The 25,190-nt window shown below is 40.5% G+C and overlaps 1 protein-coding gene across 1 annotated transcript in view; it reads left to right on the top strand.

Annotated features, from left to right (window-relative positions):
* Positions 1-22,952, top strand: part of TMEM121 (transmembrane protein 121) — a 74,772-nt gene extending 51,820 nt beyond the window's left edge. Inside the window, exon 2 of the mRNA XM_089681502.1 lies at positions 21,131-22,952. Coding sequence (XP_089537628.1) covers positions 21,606-22,541 — 936 coding nt within the window. The 5' untranslated portion in view covers positions 21,131-21,605 and the 3' untranslated portion in view covers positions 22,542-22,952. The remainder of the gene's footprint in view (positions 1-21,130) is intronic.
* Positions 22,953-25,190: the final 2,238 nt, after the last annotated feature.

The following is a 25,190-nucleotide window of genomic DNA, read 5'->3' as shown; positions in this document are numbered from 1 at the left end:
CCACACTGGGAGCGAATTTGGCCCCCATTGCGACTCCCTTCACTTGTTGGAAAAAAGTCTTATCATGCCAAAAATAATTATGTTGGAGGCCAAATTCTAAACATTTCAATATGTACTTCCTTTGAGGCCACCCAATATTCGTATATTCTCTAAGCCCCCATGTGACTGCCTCCACTGCTCCATCATGGTCAATAATTGTGTACAGAGAGGTCACGTCAGCACTTGCTAAAATGATCTCTGAATTAAACTCCATTTTATTTAATAGTTGAATTAAGTGCTTCGTATCTCGTAAATAGGCTTTAGTTTTCTGAACTACTGGCTGTAGGTAAAAATCAACATATTGGCCTAATCTGGCCAAGACTGATTGTATCCCATTCACAATCGGTCTCCCTGGAGGTTCTTTTAAGTTCTTATGTATTTTGGGAATTGTATAAATTATGGGTATTTGACAAACCTCTGGTATCAAATATTTTGCCTCCTTTTTATTCAGAAAATTCTTTTTCTCTCCTTCCTGTACAAGCTTAACTAAATTTTTCTTATAAGAAAATGTCGGATCTTTTAAAATAACTTTATATGTGGTGGTGTCAGATAATTGTTTATTTAAATCCTGCAAATAATACTCCTTTGACAAAATTACAATGCCACCACCTTTATCTGCTGGTCTTATTACAATATTATCTCTTTTCGAGATAATTGAGATAATCTATTGATTCCTGTTTGTATACCGATATTAGTTACCACTTTCGGAATTTTTAATTTGTCCAGATCATAATTAACCATACGCTTAAAAACTTCTATGTGGTGATTGCTAGATAGCTGGGGGTTAAAAAGTGACTTATTTTTAAAATGACTGTGTAAAATATCGCTACTTGAACCATTCCCTATATTGCTTTTAGCCCCTGGTAGTCCTAAAAAATACTTCTTAATATTTAGCTTGCGAATAAATTTTTGGGTATCCACATATATGTCAAACTTATTAGCTGCTTTAGGTGGTGCATACTTCAAACCTTTGTCTAAAGCCATTAACTCTTCTTTAGTCAAATCACATCCACTTAGATTGAACACTCCCTCCCCTATTGTTCTCTTTTTCTTTTGCTGTTTCCGCCCTGCCCTGCACCCTCTCCTCTTGGGGGGCTTTTCCACCTTACTCCCTCCGGGCTCCTGTCTCTGTCTAAAAAATCTCTCTGAGAGAATTCGTTCCTAAGTACCTCATATCTATTATACGTATCTATTGGGCTTCTTCCCCCTCCATTAGGGGGATACCATCTTTCCTGTGGGTAAAATCTCGGGCTCCTTTCGGAGTGGTAATTGTACATTTTATTTGGATAGTACTCAGGTCTAGGCGGACCATAGTATTCAGGTCTTTGATAGTTATTTGGTTTATTCCACTGTGGATACGGTCTCCAACCATTACCTCCATTTTTCTCTTTGGATTTCTTAAAAGAAGGTCCCCCGTTTTTTGGTTGTTGCCTCCATCCATTATGGGGAGTGTGGTATGATGGACCATAATAATTGGCCTTTTGCTCATTGTTATTCCTAGGTACTTTTGGTGGTATTGGGAGGGATCTATTTGTATCTATCTTTTGTTCTTTAACCGGAGTGGTATTATTGGATACAGTCTCTGTCTCTACTGGGGAGCTCTGCCATTTAAAAACTTGTTCCTTTTTAAAATCATTAAAATCTCTCTGATATTTCTTTGTTTTTCTGTATTTTATCTCTTGATCAAGTTTCTCTAAGTCTTTATTTAACCTTTTGTTGTATGGTTCTAAATCAACAGAATTCTTCATGGATTCCAGCTTCTGTTTAATTTCTCCCATTTGGGATTCTTAAAATCTTTAAAAATTTTTTAAAGAGGTAGACAGGAATGGTTTTATACCTATTGATAGCTGTCATTTTCCCCCATGGCTATACAATATACCAAAGGGTCAACTGGTTAGATTGAAGAGAAATTGTTCAAATGAGGAGGAATATATGAAACAAGCAGAAATGATGGAATATAAATTTTTGAATAAAGGTTATTCAAAACAAGCACTAGAAAAAAGTATAAATGAGGTCGGTAAAATGGAGAGAGAGTCATTGATAATAGACAAAAAGAAGAGTGATGAATTTGATAGTCAGATGGCCATAATTCTCGATTTTAATGTCCACTATAAGAAAATTGAAAAAATATATACTAAATATTGGCCAATCTTGAAATCAGATCCCCTGTTAAATCCGGTGTTAGGAAATTGTCCTAAATTTGTTTATAGAAAGGCACCAACATTAAGGATGAAGTTAGTAAAGAGTGTGTTGGATCCACCTAATAAAAAGAAAAAAGGGACGTTTCTTGACCAAATTGGTTTTTTCCCATGCAAACAATGTTATGCATGTAGGGAAACGAAAAGGAATAATGTTAAACGGAAAACTTTCAAATGTAATTTTGATGACACTGAATTTGTGATTAAGGATTTTATTTCATGCCGCACAGAGGGGGTCGTCTATGGTTTAGAATGCGATTGCGGCTTACAGTATATAGGAAGGACAAAGAGACCACTCTGGAAACGTATTAGGGAACATGTACAGAATATAAAAAATGGTTTCCCGAAACATAGTGTGTGAAAACATTTCCTGAAACAACATAATAAGGATCCATCGGGTTTAAAATTTTGGGGGATCCAGAAATACACAAAACATTGGAGGGGAGGAAGTAAGATTAAATCCTTGAGTCAAGCAGAATCCCGATGGATCTATATTATGCATACGCAAGCACCTTACGGATTAAATGTGGATTTTGATCTAAATTGTTTTATTAGTGACTTTTAATTATTCTAGTATTTTTTATTAAGTAGCCATGAAGTGAATATTAGTGGCTATTTAGAGACAGTTTCGGCTTATGACTGTGTTTATATATTTTAGAATATTCTGGTATGTTAGGGAGATAGTTTTTAGGTTTTTTGTGGTATATATAATAAGATAAATAAGTTTTTTGTGAACTCGGACCATGGGTATATTCACATGATTACTATATTTTATATGGGATTATCTCTTATTATAATATATATGCCTATATGGTAATTTCTGAAGCAATAAAAATTGTTATAGGATCCCTATGATCGTTACAGATCAATAATGTGTTCTCCTTTTTCTTTGATTTTTAGTGAGAAGATAGAGTAAATATAGATGGCCAGTTTTAATATATATGGTTTTAAAAAAATTTTTAATGTAATTTTTATATATGTATATATATATATATATATATATATATATATATATACACACTCTTACTTGGGGTTTGTTTTATATTAGATCTCTGTATTTTATACATTGATGGTATGTGTATCTTATTAATTTTTTTCTTCTGGCCCTTTCGTTATAAGTAAGGAGATGGTTTTTTAATAAATGAAGTAGAATAATATGTAAGTTTTTAATGTTATTTAAATAAACAATTCAATGTATTTTTAAATTATTTTAGTGTATATTACCATGAAGGTATATATACCGTAGTAGAGATTCTATCTGGCTACTAAGGGAGAAGGTATGATTAGGTTATCCCCCATGAGTGGGGTTAGGTTCATGGGCTCCGGTAAAATGGCCGCCGGGAGCCCGCCCTTCAATTGGGAATGGTAATTTGACCATTCCCTATATAAACACATTATGGCACTGGGGGGCGGTACCCTGATGAAGTCACGACGCACGTGACGCAACGCGTCTGAACGCTATTCCCAGCCCAGAGACACATCACTTCCGGTCACGTGGGGACGGATGTCCGAGCACAGCGGCCATATTGGTTTCCCTATTTACATGTGAATGCACCCAGGGAATGAGGAGGATTGCATTTTTCATTAAGAAAACACATGTGAGTGGAAACAGCATGTTATATGGAGTGTCTTAAATAAACGGTATTACACTATGGGAAGCTCTGTTTGTGTCCTATATGACGTTTGAGAGGAGGTGGAGTGGAGGTCCTGTGATTCCTTACCGAGCTGCTTGGAAGCAAAGGATTACCTGGAGGAGAGTTATAGCCTTGTGGCCCTTTGTGGGTCGAGGTGGGGAGGTGAGCAGGCATTGCTGCCATTGGAGGATTTCTTTTTTGAGCACTAGAAGTGAAGATCACTGAGTGTCGTTTTCACCTTATTGCATGGACTGTTTTTGTTCATCTGTGGACACTTTTTCATATTTAAAAACATCACTAGATATAGTGGATTATTTATTTAATAGCTCAATGTATGGTCTTTCACAATTAATTATTAATCACGTATATTTGATTGAGAATCACAATTTATGAATTTTTATATTTTTTTAGGTTGTCACATATATTATAGAAAGCATCACCTATATATATATATATATATATATATATAATTTTCTGAATATTAATGACACAGATTTTATTTTTGTATCACTTTTATTATTTCTTATCACGGATTTATTTAATTTATGAGGTATGTTTTCCGTTTGATAATTTTTTTGTATATGTATAGATATCCCACAGATGGTTATACAGTTTCTTTGGAGTATAGGGAACTTATATATATTATTTTTGGTTAATATTATATGCACTGTGTGTGTTTATAGGGATTCACTTTAGCGCTTCACTATTTTTGTGTTTGATAACTTTCTCCACGGCTTCTCCAGACCCTTTCAGGTCTGTCACATGTGCTCAGGGTGAACCTGCTCTCATCTGTGAAAAGCGCAGAGCACCATTGGCAGACCTTCTAATTCTGGTGTTCAATGACAAATGCTAATCGAGCTCTATGGTGCCGGGGGCCGGGCCCACTAGAGGACTGTTTCTGATTGTTTAGTCAGAGACATTTAAACCAGTGGCTTGCTGGAGGTCATTTTGTAGGGCTCTGGCAGTGCTCATCCTGTTCCTCCTTGCACAAAGGAGCAGATACTGGTCCTGTTGATGGGTTAAGGACCTTCTACGGCCCTGTCCAGCTCTCCTAGAGTAACTGCCTGTCTCCTGGAATCTCCTCCATGCTCTTGAGACTGTGCTGGGAGATACAGTAAACCTTCTGGCAATGACACCTATTGATTTTGGACTACCTGTGCAACCTCTGTAGGGTCCAGGTATCGCTTCATGCTACCACTAGTGACACTGACCCTAGCAAAATGCAAAACTAGTGAACAACAGTCAGAAAAGCTGAGTAAGGAAAAATGTCAGTGGCCTACACCTGTAAAACTATTCCTGTTTTGGGGGTCGTCTGTTTTTTGCCCATCTAGTACACCTGTTGTTAATTTCATTAACACCAAAGCAGCTGAAACTGATAAAAAAAACTCCCTCTGTTACTTAACTGACCAGATCAATATCCCAGGAGCTTAATTGACTTGATGCTATACTCTGATTAAAAAGTATTCCTTTAATTTTTTTTGAGCAGTGTATTTTTACCTACTGAAGCTTTGGCTTCTTTCCTAGACTTTAAGTAGACCATTTTGGTGCTTATTGATGGAGTGTGCACCTGCCTAGTCCTGGAAAAACTTACATGACCCATACCTACCTTTTAAAAGCCCCCAACCTATTAAAACCTTTCTGTACACTCACTATTGCAACTTGTATTATTTAGTGATTGACCTAATTCAGAAAGAAATCTTTACTCCTCCCAAGCACTTTGCTCTTATTGGAGTCCCTAAAAAGTGGGCTGTGCAGTCCTTACAGTGAATCCATCAAATTTATGTCTTAACAAGACTTTGGCTGTCCCTATAGAGGCATCCTGGTGTTTAAACACTCTCTGGATAAATAAGCCTTTTGCAAGGTCTTATTCTCCTTTGCAGGTCCTGCTTGCAAACTGCCATTGCTGCCATGTCTATCTAGCAGATCTTAGGTGTCTAGTACTAGGATATATCTCTGGTGCCTGGATCACTCTGCACAGATCCCTCTATCTACCAAACACTGGATTTCATGCCTATGGCCCTTCTCTAATGTAATGGGTTAACGCATATTATTTTCCTAATATCCCAAATAAACCTCCTTATCAGTATACATGTGGAGAACCCTTTGTCTCAAATGTTGGTCTGTGAAACATCAATGCAAGAAATGTATTTTGCACCTGCCCTTTAATGGAGAAGGTCTCTTTGGACATCCCCGGACAACTTAATGAAGGATGTCACTGAGGGAAAGGGCACCCTTTTGCCCCAGCAAAAGAAGGCTAAGTCTCTGTCTAGAAATCCTTCTGCCTCAGAGACTGAGGTGTTCCTTTCATTTCTCCCAGGCCTCCAAGTACAGAGCAAAGCCCGGGACTCAGCTCTGCCATAAATCCTGGACTTCCAAATCCCTGACGTCCACAAGAAAATCCTCCTCACAATGAGGGGGCATCCTACGTGTCAAATTGTGGGAACATCTGTTGGTATTTGCAGCTACCAGGTCCCAGGACATTTCAGACATTTGAGTCAAGAATATTTTATCCAGGGGCTACAGGCTTGAATTTCAAACACATCAATGCTTCCTGTGTTTTGCAGTTGGCACTTATAACTACTAAATTGTTCCCTTTCATTTAATGCCTATCTGCAAAACCTTACGTTTTCACCAAGGTGCTGGGCCTCTGTACTTACTCACCTTTACACATTCCCATAGTGAGTTACCTGGACAACCTGCTACTGAGAGAACAGTTGTTAGAGACTCTGTCAGCAAGCAGCAAATGCTTCAGTAGTTTGGGTGGATTATGAACCTCCAAAAGTTGAGGCTGAAACTGACTCTTTTAATGCCTAGGTCTTCTCCTCGATACTCCTCTGTTCAGAGTTCCCAAAAACCAGGTTTGCTCTGGCCTAATGAGTCTAGCCCCGAATTCTTCTTTCTACTGGTCTGGAAGCTTCTTATAATGAATGCCAGCCTGTCTGGCTGAGTAGGAGTCCTGGACACTTTTTGGGTGCAAGGGTATTCTGGAACTTCCTTTCAACGCTATACCTCTCAACTGCAAAGTCATCTAGCCAGAATTCAGTTGGGCACCTCCACACCAGTGGCTTATATCAACCATCAGGGAGGAACTGAAAGTCTCCTTGCAGTGTGGGATCTGGTAACTCCTGGAAATCAGTTCAGTCTGATTTACAACTTTCCTCCTCTGAAACTCCTTCACTTGCACTGCAGCATTGAGATAGAGGGTATTCTGATGATTCCCATCACTCTGAATTGGGCCAGGTGGAGGTGGTACTTGGAGTCCTGGCATGCACTCAGTGAGCCCTCACAGTCCAGATCTTCTGTCCCAAGGACTGGTCTGCCACTCTGCATAGCCTGGCTGTTGAAACTGCGCTCCTAAAGGACTGGGGCCTAACTGATTCAGTTATCCCTATGCTTTTGAAAGCTAGGAAATCAACTTCTCACAAATTTTACCATTGCATCTGGAAAGCATATTTCTCATGATGTGTCTGGTCTGGAAGAACGATTTGGCCTTGAGTACCATCACGGTCAAATATTTGCCCTGGCAATTCTCTTGAAAAGACTGCTTGCCTCTCACTAAGTGAACTCCTTTATACAGGGCTCTGCTCACATTGTTCCCGCTGTACATTCTCTAGTCCCTCCATTATCTCAGCCTAGTTTCTTAAATTCACTAGAAAAAACTCTTGAAATTTTCCATGAAATTGTGTTGTTTGCTCTCACTCACAAGGTAACCTTCCTTGTTTCCATCACTGCTGGCCTTAACCTGTAAAGAATTTCTTTCATGTGCTATACAAAGACTAGGTTATCTTGACATCCTCAGGCGATTTGCTTCCACTATTTGGATGTGGTTCAAGTCTATCTCTCTGCTATAACTTTTTTTAAACAGACTATCTTTTTGTTGTTCCTGAGGTTCTCTGCAATAGGCAACCTGTTTCTTGTTCTACTATATCCACGTGGATTCAGAAGCTCAACATTTTAGCTTATAGTCCACCTGTCCTCTGATCACACTTCGTGCGCATGTTTGTCAAGTTTTTTCCAGGTGGATGTTCAGGCCTCAGCTGATGCCACCTTTGGTTATAAGGTACTTCAATTGGCTCTGTGAACTCTATTGAGCCCCTTCTGTTACATTAATGTTTGTGTGGGCCTGTTAGTGTTGCTTGTTGAGTTGTCCAGCCCTCATTTGCTCTGCTTTTGCTCCTTAACATTCATTCCTTTTTTCAAAGTTTTAAGGACTACCATGGTGCCATGATGATTGCAAGCAGAGATTTTGTGGTGTGTTTCCAGGCTGACTGTGCTTTTTCAAACTCCTCTTATTCAGCACCTCTGTAGATCAGACAGCAAACTGTGAAATGAATGTGTGACACAGCAGTGCATATTAACAGGGCATAGTGAATACTGTATATAGTATATGTTGTTCTCCCACGTAATGACAAAGTTATCACTAAATAAGCAGGTCCTTGGAAGGACTAAGAAATTCATAGGTTTATACCAGCGTGAGCACTAAAGTGGTTACAGAATTTTCTTGATCCCTGTTCTAAGGCTTCTGAACCACTGTTTGGACTGTTTGGACAAAATGTGTGAGGCATGCTACCATTTTTCCATACCTCGGGAAACTATCTTACCAATTTTGCAGAACACAGCTAAGGTTGTCTGTAATATAATTAACATATGAATATTAGGCCATAGACAGTTCGAATCTCAGCTGGTTCAGCAGGGAATGGCTAAGATTCAAACCATGTATGGGCAGGCTGAATGTACCCAAGTTGATCAATCGCTCAATTTGGGTACAACCAGCCTGCTGGAATTTACATACAATTAGTACTAGTGGCTGGTATTGCTGCTATCAATAATCTCTGTCTTCTCATGGCAGGAATGGCTCCGCTCGGCGGGAGGGATTTCCCTGTCAGTACTGGCTGTGTTTATTCTGCAATCTGTGGTTGCAGGAAAGAAATTTGTTCTATGTTTGGGCTGTTTTAAACATGAATATATTTTAAGGGAAAACACACTAAATTATTTTGCTACAAGGGTTAGCTGAATCTTCCGAAAACAAGGAATATAACAGCCAGTGAATGTCCCATTGTGTGTACTTTGACTCATTTACATACACTTTCCTGGAGGGAGGCAGACAAATTCTAGATGAGGTGTGTTCACTTTTCCTACAGGGGAGCCTGGACTTTAGTATTAAATCCTTGGTGTCTTTTAGCACAATAAAATAAACATTCTCTACTAAACAATTCTTTTAATATTCTTACCCCAGCACTTGCAGTTCACAACTTTCACTGCTCCTGGCTCCTGCTTTCTCAGTGCTGCTTCCACCTTTACAGTGGACAGTGCAGTCTCTTGTCAGTCTGTTAGTTTAGAGGAGAAGGGAGGCGGGGATCAGGGGATCTAGTCGCTGCATGCAAGGGTGGCTCCAGAGGATGCTGCAAGAGAAAGGAGCCATCCTGAAAAAGGAAACCTGGGGCAGTGGTAATGGCACCAGCTTAAACAGGAACATAGGCAAGGATTAAAAGATAAAGAAGCACATTGTGGGGAAATTGGCTCACTCTTCCATGTGCTTTGGTCATGCAAATCTCTCAAATCTTACTGGAATAAAGTCTTCCAAATGATCTCTTCAATCACAGACGCACCTGTGACCCCAGATCCTGCCCTAGCCCTCCTTCATATAACTATAGATAAATTCCCCTCAAACTCACGCACTATTATCTTACACATCCTAGCGGCGGCAAAGATCAACATCACCAAACTCTGGCGATCCACATCCTCTCCTCTGCTGTCACGCCTGGTGACTGACCTCAATCTGCAGTGCGAGATGGAACGAAGAACGGCCATTCGGAATTCTACGTACCACAAATTTACATTACACTGGTCTCGATGGTTAAATCATCCCAACTGTTCAATTACCTGATTACTAATTTCAACTTTTCTAGAATACATACCTCTAAGATAAAGATAACGGTGCCTAATCCCCTTCCTCCCCCCTCTTCCTATTTCTTTCTACTCCCTATTTAAATTTATATCCACCTTTAAGATCCTTTTACTCCAACATGGGTCACATAATAATGAGCATACCTCTCATGTAAATATGAATACGATATTCAGTTCCCCGGCCACATGGTGGGGACTTGCAACACCTACCTACTCCTTACATGTTGTCAGTCTGCATATGAGTACCTTACTATTCTAATGGTTGTATATTTGTATTGATGTTAAAACCCTTTTCAATAAAAAATAGTTGAAAATAAAAGATAAAGAAGCTGCATACTTAGTATGAGATTAAAGCAGCTGCTGTGAATGCTTAAAAACTGAGGGTTTAAAGTAATAGTAAATCCAAAAGCAAACATTTATTATATTGCAACTTACCAATTCTTCGATTTGGTGGCTGCATTAGTTTTCTTTTTTAGACTTTCTTTCCACCTGTTGATCCAGCCAGTAAGTCTGTTTTTTTTAAACAGAACAAGCTGTCCTACAAAATTTTTCAGAATGTTGAGGCAAACTTTTAATGTGTTACTAAACCCACAACAGTAAAAGCAGTCCGTATATGCAGTAAAGCATGCTTGTTATACTCACTGTGGAACTTAAAGGGCTTAATCCCCTGAATTGTGTGAAAAGGCTGTTTGGCCCTGTCTTCTCAGATCCTCCCCTTCTTTTACTGTCCCCAATCCATCTGCCATAGTACAGAGCAGTAGTTGCAAGGCTGCACATGCTCTGTTTGGTGTGTATTGCTAGAAGGCTTTTTCTTTCTTTTTTTTGTGAGGGTGCATGTGATTGGCACATGGCCAATCAGCGCTGTCCAGACAGAGGGTCATGGGTCATGCAGCCTCATAGGACAGTCAGAGGACAGTCAGAGCCTGGCTAATCACAGTCAGTGATTAGCCAGGCACTGAGAGTATTCACAAGACTGCTATATACTGCCAATGAGAAAAGGTATTTAGCAATGTACAGTTGTGACCAAAATTATTCAACCCCCACTGAAATTGAGTGTTTTGGCCAGTTTGACATTGCTTTTGATCATTCAGTCATCTTGCTTACATTTACATTAAAGAGGCACTTGTAGGTCAGACAAATATAACATAACAGTTATAATGAAATAACCACAAATGTCTTTTCTGTGCTCACAGCATTATCAGTTTTATTCAACCCCCAAGTGACATTCAATCTTAGTACTTAGTACAGCATCCTTTTACAGTTATAACAGCTTTTAAACGTGAAGCATAGCTTGACACAAGTGTCTTGCAGCGATCTACGGGTATCTTCGCCCATTCTTCATGGGCAAAGGCCTCCAGTTCAGTCACATTCTTAGGCTTGCGCACTGCAACTGCTTTCTTTAAGTCCCACCAGAGGTTCTCAATCGGATTTAAGTCTGGTGACTGCGATGGCCACTCCAAAATGTTCCAGCCTTTCCTCTGCAACCATGCTCTAGTGGACTTGGAGGTATGCTTGGGATCATTGTCCTGTTGAAAGGTCCAACGTCTCCCAAGCCTCAGGTGTGTGACGGACTGCATCACGTTTCCATCCAATATCTCCTGGTACTGAAGAGAATTCATGGTACCTTGCACACGCTGAAGCTTCCCTGTACCTGCAGAAGCAAAACAGCCCCAAAGCATGATTGACCCTCCACCATGCTTCACAGTAGGCAAGGTGTTCTTTTCATCATAGGCCTTGTTCTTCCTCCTCCAAACATAGCGTTGATCCATGGGCCCAAACAGTTCTAATTTTGTTTCATCAGTCCACAGAACACTATCCCACAACTTTTGTGGTTTGTCCACATGGCTTTTGGCATACTGCAGTCGACTCTTCTTATTCTTTGGAGACAGCAAGGGGGTACGCCTGGGAGTTCTGGCACGGAGGCCTTCATTACGCAGTGTGCGTCTTATTGTCTGGGCTGAAACTTCTGTACCCACATCTGACAAATCTTTTCTCAGTTCCTCAGCAGTCACACGGGGACTTCTCTCCACTCTACGCTTCAGGTAGCGCACAGCAGTCGAAGTCAGCATCTTCTTTCTGCCACAACCAGGTAGCGTTTCAACAGTGCCCTTTGCCTTGAATTTGCGAATGATGCTTCCTAAGGTGTCTCTTGGTATGTTTAACATCTTTGCAATCTTCTTATAGCCATTGCCCTTCCTGTGAAGAGAAATCACCTCTTCTCTTGTCTTCCTGGACCATTCTCTTGCCTTCACCATGTTTGTAACCACACCAGTAAATGTCTAGAAGGAGCTGAGTATCACAGTCATTTTAAAGCTGCCTAATTGGTGCTTATTATGCTTGATTGCTGCTCGGTGACATCCACAGGTGTTTTCAATACCTGATGGAAAGCACCTGTATGAACCTCTGTTCTTCAGAGTGGTAGTCTTTAAGGGGTTGAATAATTGTGGCAATGAAGAAACCACATAAGAACCATTTACTACTGTATTACATAAACAATTGATGTCATTTTAGTTGCATTTGGGTAGTTACAACGTCCTTGTAGGATTTGATTCTGAATACAATTCCAAATGTACACTATAGTCCCTAAACCCCTTTACAGCATTGGGGGTTGAATAATTTTGGTCACAACTGTATATTTACTAAAATAATTGCATTTCCATGTTCTGTGAAAGACCAGATATAGTGAATGCAGGGTCCTGGGTTTAGTAATACTTTAACCACTGACAGAGGTGCTAGCAATGATCAATTTATAATCATATAAAACCTTTTTCCCAAAAGGAACAAATCTGTTGCTGTGCCTGCCTGTGTAGCTGCAGTGCGAGCTGGAGTTTGGTCTCAATTTGTCAGTGTATTTAAATCTGCTATTACATCTAACACCCCTTCCCCCACATTAACAATGTTGCTGTCCAAAGGTGCACCCTGTGTTCCTTCATCCAGAGTGTAGGCACTGTAGTACAGGAGGTGTGTTACTGGCCAGATCACCAGGTAAAAACAAAAGGTAAAAAGCCTAAAAAAAAGAAAAGTACTGCAGCCACATCCAAAAATTGATCTGCCATATATTACATTTTTGTTTTGGGTTTAATACCACTTTGATGTCACTTTAAAGTAACAATACAATTAAAAAGAAGACTGATTTTGAAAATAGACTCTCCTAGGCTGCAGTTACAGATGTAATCAGTTTAATTATGTTTCCAACATGGCTTTCCTGTTCTGACTGAACACAGAACCCTCTCTTCAAGCTGAATAAGCTTTTCCTAAACACTTCCCTTAGCAACTACTTTCCTTAGCAACCAGCGGTGACAGCACTTAGCACTGCTGAGCCCAGCCTCCGTAAGTAGACATTAATTTGTATTTTTAGCCATCATTACATTGCAGTGTTGTACACAGATAAGTAGTAGTATTCAAAGTATGTAGATCATTTCCCTTATTTAAAGATCTTTCTGTTGCATGTTTTGTACTTTCAGTTAACCTCTGCATTTACTGTATGTATATTGGTATTTGAAAAAAATCTTCAATCTTTAATACCTCTGAAATGCCATTACACTGTAGTAGACAAGAATTTTTAGACGTAAAGGATAAGTTCACCTTTTTGACAAAAATAATAAATGTACATTTTTTTTGCAGGTAAAAATTGTTCATTTATTATTTTTTGTCTGCTGATGCCATGCAGGTCTCCTGCAGACCTGTCAGAATATCTGCTTACTGTACGGGATGTATGGTCAAGCAGATATGCTGACAGGAAGCTTCAATAAACTACCACTGTGCTCCACAGCGCCGTGGTAGTTCATTGAAAACTACAAGCCCACTGCCACTAAGACTGTCATGACTTGCAGTTCATTCACGGAAGTCCATGAATGAGTGATGCAGCCGTGTGGGCCGCGCTGTTTTCAAACTTGACAGAGTACGGGGAGAAGTTTCCCCGTACTATCTGTCAGAGGGAAAGGCAGCTGCGGCTATAGGAATATGTTACATGTGGAATATGTTCCCAGAGGTGAACTTACCCTTTAATTTATGGACTGGTAAATTTAGTGCTGGAAAACAATAGTTGTGATTTTAACCACTTTATGCCCATTTACACACAATGATGTGTCTAGCTATCGATAGAGGCCACTATCAGTTGGTATTAACTGCTTGCCGACCGTATAACTTGGTTATACGGCGGCAGAGCAGCCTCTCTGTGCTGGATCACCTACCTAGCACCTAATCAATGTGCTCGGGCAGGGGGTGCAGATAAGCTGGAAGGTAGAAATACTTTTTTTTTTTAGGTGGAGGCAAAATCCGCTTCCCTGAAAATCCCGCAATCAGGAGCTTCAGCTATTGTCTAAAGACAGACAGTAGTAGGAGATAGCTGGTCAGATTAGGATAGGGAGTTCCAGATGATGGAGGCCCTAGAGAATTCCAGGAGGTGAGCATAGGAGAAAGTAACAAAGGAGCTAGAGAGCAGGAGGTCTTAGAAGGAATGAAGTGGATGATGTGTTGAGATGATGTTGGTGATATAGCTGGGGGGCAGAGTAGTGAATGGCTTTGTATGTTAGTATTTTTTACATTTTATACATTGGACTAGCAGAAGTCAGTGGAGGGATTGTCAGAGAGTGGCAGCAGCCACAGATCAGTTAGTGAAGTGACTGAGTCAAGCGGCAGCATTCATTATAAAATTAAGAGGGGATAGCCTAAAGGTAGAGGTAGGCCAACGAGAGCAAAGAGGAGAGCTGAGACCACTTTTGTGCTTAGAGACTTTGTTGAGACAGTGTGGCTTCCACCTATATTTGCAAATGTGCAATTAAAGCCTCGGTTTTTATTGCAAAATATTAGAGAGTATATTTTTTTTTTTTGCTGACTAGTTGGAAAGTGTACATTTTGTTTTGTTTGATCTGTTCAAAACTCTTCCATGTGCACCTTACCTTGAAAGCTAGTTATAAGCAGGGCTGGTTGCCATTTTTGTTTAGCTTGCTGGATTTGGAGCGAGGACACATTTGACTTAGCTGCCATTGTGCTCTGCATTTAGTGTGTCCCTGGAATTAGTAATTGTTATAATGATTGTTCCCATTGCATAACCTGCCCAGCAGCAGACAGTGTTTACATTACTTAATTTTCCCATTTTGACTTCTCTGGCACTCTGTCACTGGCAGTCAGGACCTAGGCGTTATTCAGTTAAGTGTCTTTTCTAGACTTGTTGCATACATGGTGTCATTCCAGATCAAGTGATCTGGAAATCCACTATGATGGTCGCACACATTTCCAGACTGGACTTGCTAATTATAAGTTGAAACTAAAGACTCCCTGGAGCAATGAATGGGAAAACGGGGTTACTGAATGATGAAGCTATGGACAAGGTTTCTCTTTTCTGTATATTATTCTGTGTGGCCCTTATTTTTCCACTGGCTGGCTGCTGGAACATTTTTTTCCTGTTTTCTTCCACTGTTTCCTTGGGGGCAAACCACTGTTTAGGCTTGGGATATAATTTCTTGGTGCACATTGATGGGAAGTGGAAAGGATCTGGTGTGGTGCATGGTACACTGGCTCTGGGCCTCCATGTGTGGGGCATCTATCCTAAAGTACTTCACTCTGTCTGCCCCCTGCAGCCTCTTTACGCAGAGGACACTGCAAGCTTTGTTCTAGCATAGTCAAATACTGCAATCTTCAGTGAGCACTTGGAGGCTGGTAACCAAGTACCTGTTATAGTGCTCTCTGGCAGGTGATGTGGGGTCACCTGAAGTACAGGGTGGTTGGTTTTCACCAGAGCTTTGGAAAGGAGAAGAATGGATCTAGTGATTCCAGTTTGCTTCACAACAAACTGTCACCAATTGCAGCCCTCAGAATTGCCCCACCAAGGAGGTGGCTGAAACAGAGAGGCTATGGTTTGGAGATCATTCACAGGGCTGCAGATGAGTAGTCAGGTCCAGGAAGGGGTTGAGGCAAATGACAGACGAGAAAGTAGTCAGGTCCAAGGAGAGATCTTGGCAGGCCAAATGCAAAAGCACAGTCAGATGCAAGAAAAGGTCCAGGAAAGCAGTAAGCAAGAGAGTAGTCAGGCCAGTCTGAGTCAGCAGCGGTCTGGCAAATCTTATAGCTCTTTGCACAAGGGTAGTTAGAGAAAAGACACAGAACCAGCCACTTCAAAAGCTGGTTCTGAAATACCCTTCCTGGTTGTGGGACATGCCTAATGATGTTACTGGGTATTTTGGAACTCCTGGCAAGGGACTCTGTGATTACCATTGGAAGTTCTGGCAGAGTTTCTGTGTATTATTAATATTATACAGAATTTTTATAGTGCCAATAGTTTGCTCAGCGCTTTACAATATAAAGGGACACAATACAGCAACAATACAGTTCAATGCAAGAGGGATCGGAGGTCCCTGCTCCTCGGAGCTTACAATCTAGGAGGGAGGGGCTAGTGGTACAAAAGGTAGTAACTGTGGTGGATGGACTGGTAGGAGGAGTAGAAGATTCCATTATTAGCTGAGGGCAGGATAGGCTTCCCTGAAGAGAGAGGTTTTCAGAGATCACCTAAAAGTGAGCAAAGTAGGCGATAGTCTGATAGATTGGAATAGAGAGTTCCAGAGGATGGGGGAAGCTCTGGAGAAGTCCTGGAGACAAGCATGGGAGGAGGAGACAAGGGAGCTAGAGAGCAGAAGGTCGTGCGGGGAGCGGAGAGTACGGTTTGGGTGATATTTGGAGATAAGATTGGTGATGTAATTTGGGGCAGAGTCATAAATGGCTTCATATGTTATTAATGTTTTAAATTTTATCCGTTGGGCAATGGGATGCCAGTGGAGGGATTGGCAGAGAGGGGTGGCAGATACAGAACGGTTATTAAGTGGATGAGTCTGGAAGCAGCATTCATGATAGACTGAAGAGGGGATAGCCTGCGATGAGGTAGGCCAATGAGGAGGGAGTTACAATAGTCAAGGCGAGAGATAACAAGGGAGTGAATAAGTTGTTTAGTGGTTTCTGAGGTTAAGAACGGGCGTATCTTGGAGATGTTGCGGAGGTGAAGTCTACAAGATTTGGAGAGCGATTGGATTTGGGGCTGAAAGGACAGATGGGAGTCTAGAATTACACCTAGCACCCTGGCATGAGGGGGAGGAACTGATGGTTGTGTTATTGATCTTGATGGAGAAGTCAGGAGAGGGGGCACGGGCTGGAGGGAATACTAGGAACTCAGTTTTTGAAAGATTGAGTTTGAGGAAGTGGAGTGACATCCATGCCGATATGTCGCTTAGTAGGTTAGTAATGCGAGAAGGAGTGTTGTGAGCAAAAGCCACACTGTAAAGGGTCAAGAAGGTTGTTGTCAGTGAGGTAGGAGCTCAGGCGATTGTAGACTAAGCATTCTAAGAGTTTAGAGGTAAACGGGAGCAGGGAGATGGCTCCTAAGTTGTTCAGGTTGGTGGGGTCCAGGGAGGGCTTTTTAAGTATGGGAGTGATGTGTGCATGCTTTAGAGGGGAGGGGAAGGCACTGTTAGAGAGGGAGAGATTAAAGATGTGAGTGAGGGAGCATAGGATGGAAGAAGAGGGGACAGGATCCAGGGGGCAGGTGGTGAGACAGGCTTCTGAGAAAACCTTAGTGACCTCTTCAGTAGTAGCAAGATCAAAAGAGGAAAGTGTTGAGGGAGGTTTAGTATAAGGTATGCTAAGTGGGATGGATATCTGTGCAGTGGAGATGCACCTACGAATTGCATCAATCTTATTTTTGAAATGATTTGCAATCTCGTAAGCAGTGAGTGAGGTACTGGGTGGAGGTGGAGAAAGTAGAGAGTTAAAAGTGGAGAAGAGATGACGAGGAGTGGATGATAAGCTGTTGATGAGAGTGACAAAGTAGGCTTCTTTGGTAGCATGAACTGTATTGTTGCTGTATTGTCTCCCGTTATATTGTAAAGCGCTGAGCAAACTGTTGGCGCTATATAAATCCCGTATAATAATAATATATTTGGACAAAGGCACAATTTTTTTTTTCATGTATTTACCAAAACATATTCAAGCTATAGTTATATAATGGATATGAGCTGAAAGTGCACACTCTCGGGTTTAATTTGAGGGTATGTACATCCATATTGGATTATCAGTTTAGGAATTACAGTTCTTAAGAGTAGCCATCCCCCCTTTTTCAAGGGACCAAAAGTAATTGGACAATTGAATTAAAAGCTGTTTCATGGTCAGGCGTGGGCTACTCCTTCATTATTTCTTCATCAATTAAGCGGGTAAAAAGCGAGTGAAGGACACTCTCCAGGAGGTGAGCGTATCATTGTCAAAGTCTACAAGCAAGAGAAGGTTTTACGAGAGCAAATATAGAGGGTTCACCACAAGGTGCAAACCATTCATAAGCCTGAAGAATAGAAAAGCCAGATTAGACTTTGACAAAAAACATCTAAAAAAGCCAGACCAGTTCTTGAAAAGCATTCTTCAGACAGATGAAACTAAGATTAATCTGTACCAGAATGAGGCGAAGAAAAGTGTGGAGAAGGCTTGGAACAGCTCATGGTCCAAAGCACACATCGTCATCTGTAAAACATGGTGGAGGCAGTGTGATGGCATGGGCATGCATGACTTCCAGTGGCACTGGGTCATTGGTGTTTATTGATGATGTGACAGAAGACAGAAGCAGCCGGATGAATTCTGCAGTGTTTAAAGATATACTGTCAGCCCAGATTCAGCCAAATGCAGCAAAGCTGATTGGATCGCGCTTCACAGTACAGATAGACAATGATCCAAAACACACTGCAAAAGCAACCCAGGAGCTTTTGAAGGAAAAGAAGTGGAATATTCTGCAATAGCCGAGTCAATCACCTAATCTCAACCCAACTGAGCATGCATTTCACTTGCTGAAGGCAAAGCTAAAGGCAGAAAGACCCACAAACAAAGAACAACTGAAGCCAGCTGCAGTTAGAGCCTGGCAAAGAATCAGAGAGGAGGAAACCCAGTCTTTGGTAATGTCCATGGCTTCCAGACTTCAGGCAGTCATTACCAGTAAAGGATTCTCAACAAAATATAAAAAATGAACATTTTATTTATGATTATATAAATTTGTCCAATTACATTTGAGCCCCTGGAAATGGAGGGACCCTGTATAAAAATGGTTAAAGTTCATAAAATTTGTACTTGATATTACGTTCAACCCCTTGAATTAAAGCTGAAAGTCTGCACTTCAAATTCAGTTGGATTGTTTCATTTTAATTTATTCTGGTGGCATACAGAGCCAAAAGTATGAAAATTGTGCCTGTGGCCAAATACTGTATATATGGACCTAACTGTATTTTTGATGAGATTTCCATTTGTTTTATCCTGTTTTAAATCAACTGTAATTAGATCACAATTAAAATTTTGCTTACAAATTAGCCTGTTCAATCAATACAAGTCCAGTTTCGACTTTACAATTAACCGAATACTGATTGTTGATCTAACGCGTGGTTTATCTACAGTAGCACAAATTCTTTCAACATTAATCTAAGTGGGGAAAAAAGTGAGGTTTTGTTTTTGTTTTATTACATTTTTCTCCAGGGATTGTATAAAAAAAAATTATAACTTTTGCAAAATAGCATCACCAGGAGAAAGCACATGTCCATAGCAGAAATTAAAGCGAAATAAACTCTCTCAATCAATATTACCATTTTCTTTTATCATGACTCCGCTCACTGATCCAGTGCTATCAGATCTGAAGAACTGATGCTCTCTCTTCCTCTTTTCACAGGATACACTGAGCCATAGGCTCCTGCCACTGTTTAGCAATTCCTATGCGGTGGGAGCAGGGAGTTTGGCCGAGCCATGCTGTAGAGGCACACACAGGCCTGCTCGGGAGTCAGGCACCTCCACACAGGTGCCTCCTCAGCAACTGGCTTGTTGAGAGGGCACACAGAGAAAGACGTGGAGAGCATTGGCAGGGTACACCAGAAGAGGAGATGAGAGACTGTAACCTCTGTTTTATTTAAATACACAAAAGGCCTTTATAAACACTTTAAATGAATACATTTTATGTTTGAAAATATATGTACAGACATAAATAAACAAAACAAAATGGTGCAGCACAACAAATAATTAAAAAATGTCTATCAGTATGTCCAATAATCAGTGCTTTAAATTAGTATGTTGATAAGAATCAAATCTTTTTTTCTGAGTAACACCTTGCATGTATACAGCCTATGTGCAAATGGACACTCAACTTCTTAGATGACCTCTCTGTACAAATGAGTTCAAACAAGTGCTTATAGATGTCTCCTGCTGGGGCTAAAACACTTGATGACCCATACCATATGGACGGCTATTGGCAGATATTACAAAGCTCTCTCCTCATAACGGTTGTGTCAGGAATGGACTTGCCAGTAATGGTGGGACTCACCTGCCTTGTGGGCTGCAGTACCAGTGCTGGCCAGCGGGTGCTCCCAGCAATCAGAGACTCAACCCTGCAGCCAGCCAAACACCTGAAGCTGATTATGCAGGTGTATTTAAGGGATGGCCAGACCTGCAGTCTGGGCCTTGGTGTGTGTTTTTCCTGGGCCCCTGTATCTTGTTACCTGCATCCCTGTCCCTGTCTGACTGATTCGTTGCTGACCCTGCCTGATCCGGACCTCTGCTGACTTCTCCTGTTTGATCCCTGGCTTGTGACCCCGACCATTCTCTGCCTGACCCCCTGTACCTACCTGCCCGTTAGTTGCTGTACCCGGCTCGTGACATGACTACTCTCTGCCTGCTCCTCCTGTTCCTACCTGCCCGATTGTTATTGACCCGGCCTGCCTGACGACGCTTGCATTGTATGCATTGTTATCTGTGGGTGGTTTGGTTCGTTTGCACTGTGTTATGTTTTAGTATTGCACTGTGTTTATGTTTGTATTGTTAGTCTTTAATAAATTGTCTTATTGTTTATAACATATCTGAAGCCTGCATTTCCCTGCGTCAGTTCACATACCTCTGGTCATACCCTGGAGCCCTGACAGGTTGGTAGCATATGCAAGCATAAAATGTGAAACAAACAGTGCTCTCTTTATATACTCAATCATACTCAAGTGAACAGATAACATGAAAACACTCACATTCAGTGAAAGCACAACAAGTGCCAAAACCATGCTTCAAGATGTCATCCTTATCCCCAAATGATGACTGCGTATATTGAGGGTTTGAACCCCAGCAGGAGATATCTTTTAAGCACTTGTGAGATCTCATTTGTACAGTGAGGTTATTTAAGGAGGTGAGTGCCCATTTGCACATAGGCTGTATGCATGCAAGGTGATACTCAGGAAGAAGCTTTTATTCTTATCAACATATTTAAAGCACTGATTAATGGACATTTTTTGATATACTGTGTGTGTGTATTTGAAATGCCATTTATGTATAATTTTTATTGTTTTTTTTTTTTTTTTCCAGTGTGGACAACTTATACAAAAAGAAGAATCTGGTTAAATGGATAGCAGGCCTGTTTGAATATGTGGAGTACCATGGCCCAAGAAACATGGATCTGTTGATGGTGAATTTTTGTACCAGTGAAATCAGATCTTACATTTGAACTTTAAGATTTTAGCAATATATTATTATGAAATAAAATCTACAGCTTGTCAAATTAATTCTTCAATCTTCTACTCCACTTGAGAAAAATATTTAAGAAAATCCAAATCTTAAACATCTAAATATGAAAAAGACAACATAAGAATAACAAAGAAATCTCTGTAATTAAACATATATCATATAAGACACGGTATTGCTGGAAGAGAGCTTTTTACAATGAATGAACATTTGTCATCAAAATCACCCACTATCTATAGCCATACGAGAATTGACAATCAGTCCTAATACATGATAGTTTTAAACACTTCATGAAAACCTGCAATAAAGTGGAAAAAAAATGGTTCTTCCACCTCCAGACAAACGTCACGTGTGTCTTACAACCATTGTGATAATGACAAGCATGGCCTTCATGGATGCCTATCTTGTGGAGCAAAATCAGGGTCCAAGAAAGATTGGAGTATGCATCATTGTGTTAGTTGGAGACATCTGCTTTTTAATTGTTCTCCGTTATGTGGCTGTGTGGGTTGGAGCAGAAGTTAAGACAGCCAAGAGAGGATATGCGATGATTTTATGGTTTCTATACATATTTGTTCTGGAAATTAAGTTGTATTTTATATTTCAAAACTACAAGGCTGATAAGAAAAATGTTGACACTGTGGCTAGAAAGGCACTGACATTGCTTTTATCCATCTCTGTGCCAGGACTATATCTGGTACTTGTATCACTGGATAGCATGGAGTATGTTAGAACATTCAGGAAAAAAGAAGATCTAAGAGGACGTCTCTTTTGGGTTGCTCTTGATTTACTTGATATTTTGGATATTCAAGCTAATTTATGGGAGCCGCAAAAGACCGGTCTCCCTATATGGGCTGAAGGACTTATGTTTTTTTATTGCTACATCTTATTGTTGATCCTACCATGTGTTTCTTTGAGTGAAATTAGCATGCAAGGAGAGCATATTGCTCCACAGAAGATGATGTTATACCCAGTTCTAAGTCTTGTCACCATTAATATTGTTACAATTTTTATTAGAGTTGTGAACATGGTTTTATTTCAGGATAGCAGAGTTTCAACAATATTTATTGGCAAGAATATCATTGCAATAGCCACAAAGGCGTGCACTTTTTTGGAATATAAAAAACAAGTTAAGGAATTCCCACAAAACACAATCGCTTTAGAACTGCAAAATTCAATATCACACAATCAGACAATTCACAATACACAAGGAATTAATCCTGAGCAGTCTCCATCCAGAGAAATCATGGACACATGACAATGGCAACATTTTCCTTTTTCTTTTTTTTTTCTTTTTTTGACTTTGTAATACAAAAGAAATATAACATTGAATGGTTGTGGGTAAGGGATGGGCAAATTACTAATTAACATTTTTATTTAGCAATTGTATTTCATGCAGATGCATTTTTAATGTTTTTATTTTTTACGTATAAAACATGTTGTGTGTTTGAAAGAGCCTTCAAAATCATTTATATTTTGAAATAGTGAAGCTTAAAATTTTGGGATGAGGAGGTTATGTGTCAAGGGAAGAGAAACAAACACATTTAGTGTACTGTACAAATATACTAATAATTTGCCCATCTCTGTCTCTAATGGATTGTTACTGAGAAAATAATGTTTCCCAAGGCACAAAAATATTTTAATAAAACCAATGTCTTGACCTTTTAAATTCATGTACAATTGAATAATGACACTAATAGTTACACTACATATTTATAAAAAAAAAAGTATTTGATTAGCAGGCTGATCATTGGTTGTGTTTTTAAATTGTTCACATTTATTATTTACCTACTATGCATAAAAATGCATATTTGTATAGAGCTACATCTTATTATTCTGTCAATTTATTTTTTAGCAATTTTTGTGTGTAGTGATTTATTTATTTTGTCGATCTAAGCTAGTGCTAGGAGCCAAAAGATTTAAGATCTTTTGTTGAGCAAAATCAATTTTCTTCTGCTGTGAAACATTTTTAATAATGAGCCAGTCCTTCACAGCACCCTTTTGTTTACTTGGCAAGTCAATGGCTCTGCTGTTTTGAAGAAACTCAGAAGAGAAATGGCTACATTTTGAAAATCAGTATGAGCTTTGCCCCTCCCAACATTGCCCATACCCAGTGCGTTGTGTGCCACATAGGAATTTTCCTCATGATCAACAGCAGGTTTAAGGTTCTAGGGATACAGCATTTTAATTCATTGTCTTGTGGTTGACTGTATTTTTTTAACATATGATGGGTATAGAAAAGAATCACCCCCTTTAAAATAATCACATTTTGTTGCTTTGCAGCCTGAAATGAAGACACACATGTTTTATTTTATCCAGCTGTATTTACTTGGAGCAACTTATAACATACAGCTGAAAGCTATAACACCAACATGTCTGAAGAAAATTAGTAAGATAATCACTGAGTTGGAAAAAGAATCCCCCCCCCCCCCAGTGCAACTGAAGCAAACAGCTACTGGTGGCAAAGCACTGTCAAACGATCTTCAGGATAAAGTTGTGGACTGGCACAAGTCAGGTGATGGATAAAAAAAAAATATGTCAAAGGCTTTATCAATGACTACAAGCACAGTGAAGTTTATTATTAAGAAGTGAAAGGTATTTGGTACAACACAGACCCTCCCTGGATCCCGACATCACTGCAATCCGGATGAGCGAGCCAGGAGGAAACTGGTCAGAGAGGCTACCAAGAGGCCTACAGCAACCCTGAAGCAGTTGCAGGAATTTATGACAAAGAGCAGTCATTTTGTGCATGTGACAACAATATCACTAATTCTCCACAAATGTGGCTTGTATGGGAGGGTTGCAAGAAAAAAAGCCACTCCTCAAGAAAGGCCACATACAGTCACAACTAAGCTTTGCCAAAACGTGCCTTGAAGATCTGAGGCCACATGGAAAAAAGGTGTTTAGGTTAGATGAGACTAAAATTTAATTATTTGGCCTCAACACTAAATGATATGTCTGGCGGAAATCCAATACTGCTCACCATCAAAATACCACCATACCTACAGTAAAGCATGGTAATATCCTGTTATGTTGGTGTTTCTCTGCAGCAGGGACTTGAACACTTGTCAGGATGGCTTGAAGACTGCTGTCCACAAACGGTCACCATCAAATTTAAAGGAGAAGTACAGCCAAAGCTCTTTTGGCTGTACGTCTGTGGATCACAGGTGTTCAGTCTGTTCTGCACTCCTGCAACTTGTTTTGAGCTAAAGTCCCAGAAGCGAGCTCCTGAGAGCCTGAGCCAGCTTCTCCCTCCACAGCCCAGCGCAACAGTGAGCGTGGGGGGGAGGACAGACAGCAGTGACTGACAATCACCTCTCTCTGCTTAGATTATCTGTGAGAACTCACACTTAGAGCCCGTGGGGGACAGGTGCAGTATTGGACCGATGTATAATTGGGGGGGGGGGTTAAGGTACTTCACTTTTAACTGAACTTGAGCAGTTCTGCAAAGAAGAGTGGACAAATATTGCAGAATCTAGATGTGCAAAGGTAGTAGAGACATATCCCAACAGACTAAAGGCTGTAATTAAAGCAAAAGGTGGTTCAACAAAATACTGACACAAGTTGGTGTTATATCTTTAAGTTGCCAGGGCTGTGGCTAAGCGGGTACCACCAGTCATCCTGTGCGGGGCCCAGGCCAGCAGGGGGGCCCAGGCAACTGGATGAATCAGATGTTGGCAGGGAGGGTGATCGTTATGGCGGGGGACAATTACTAGAACCGATCCCCTGTATGGCGTTCTCTGCAGTAGATGAAAGATGACTTCTCCCCTCCCTCCCACTGGCTTCAGCGACTGCAAAAGAGAGCCATAAAGGGGATTGGTTCAAGTAATTGCCCCCCCCTCTGCACCCATCACCCTCCCTGCTGCCAAGGCCCCCCTATGTTCTCCCACCCCCACAATGCCGCCGG

Source organism: Staurois parvus, unplaced genomic scaffold (assembly GCF_062004578.1).
Source record: "Staurois parvus isolate SC_StPar_1 unplaced genomic scaffold, SC_StPar_1.0 ptg000267l, whole genome shotgun sequence".
In the NCBI taxonomy this organism is placed as follows: domain Eukaryota; kingdom Metazoa; phylum Chordata; class Amphibia; order Anura; family Ranidae; genus Staurois; species Staurois parvus.
Note: the sequence above shows the minus strand (reverse complement) of the source record. Positions and strands in the feature narration are given on the sequence as shown.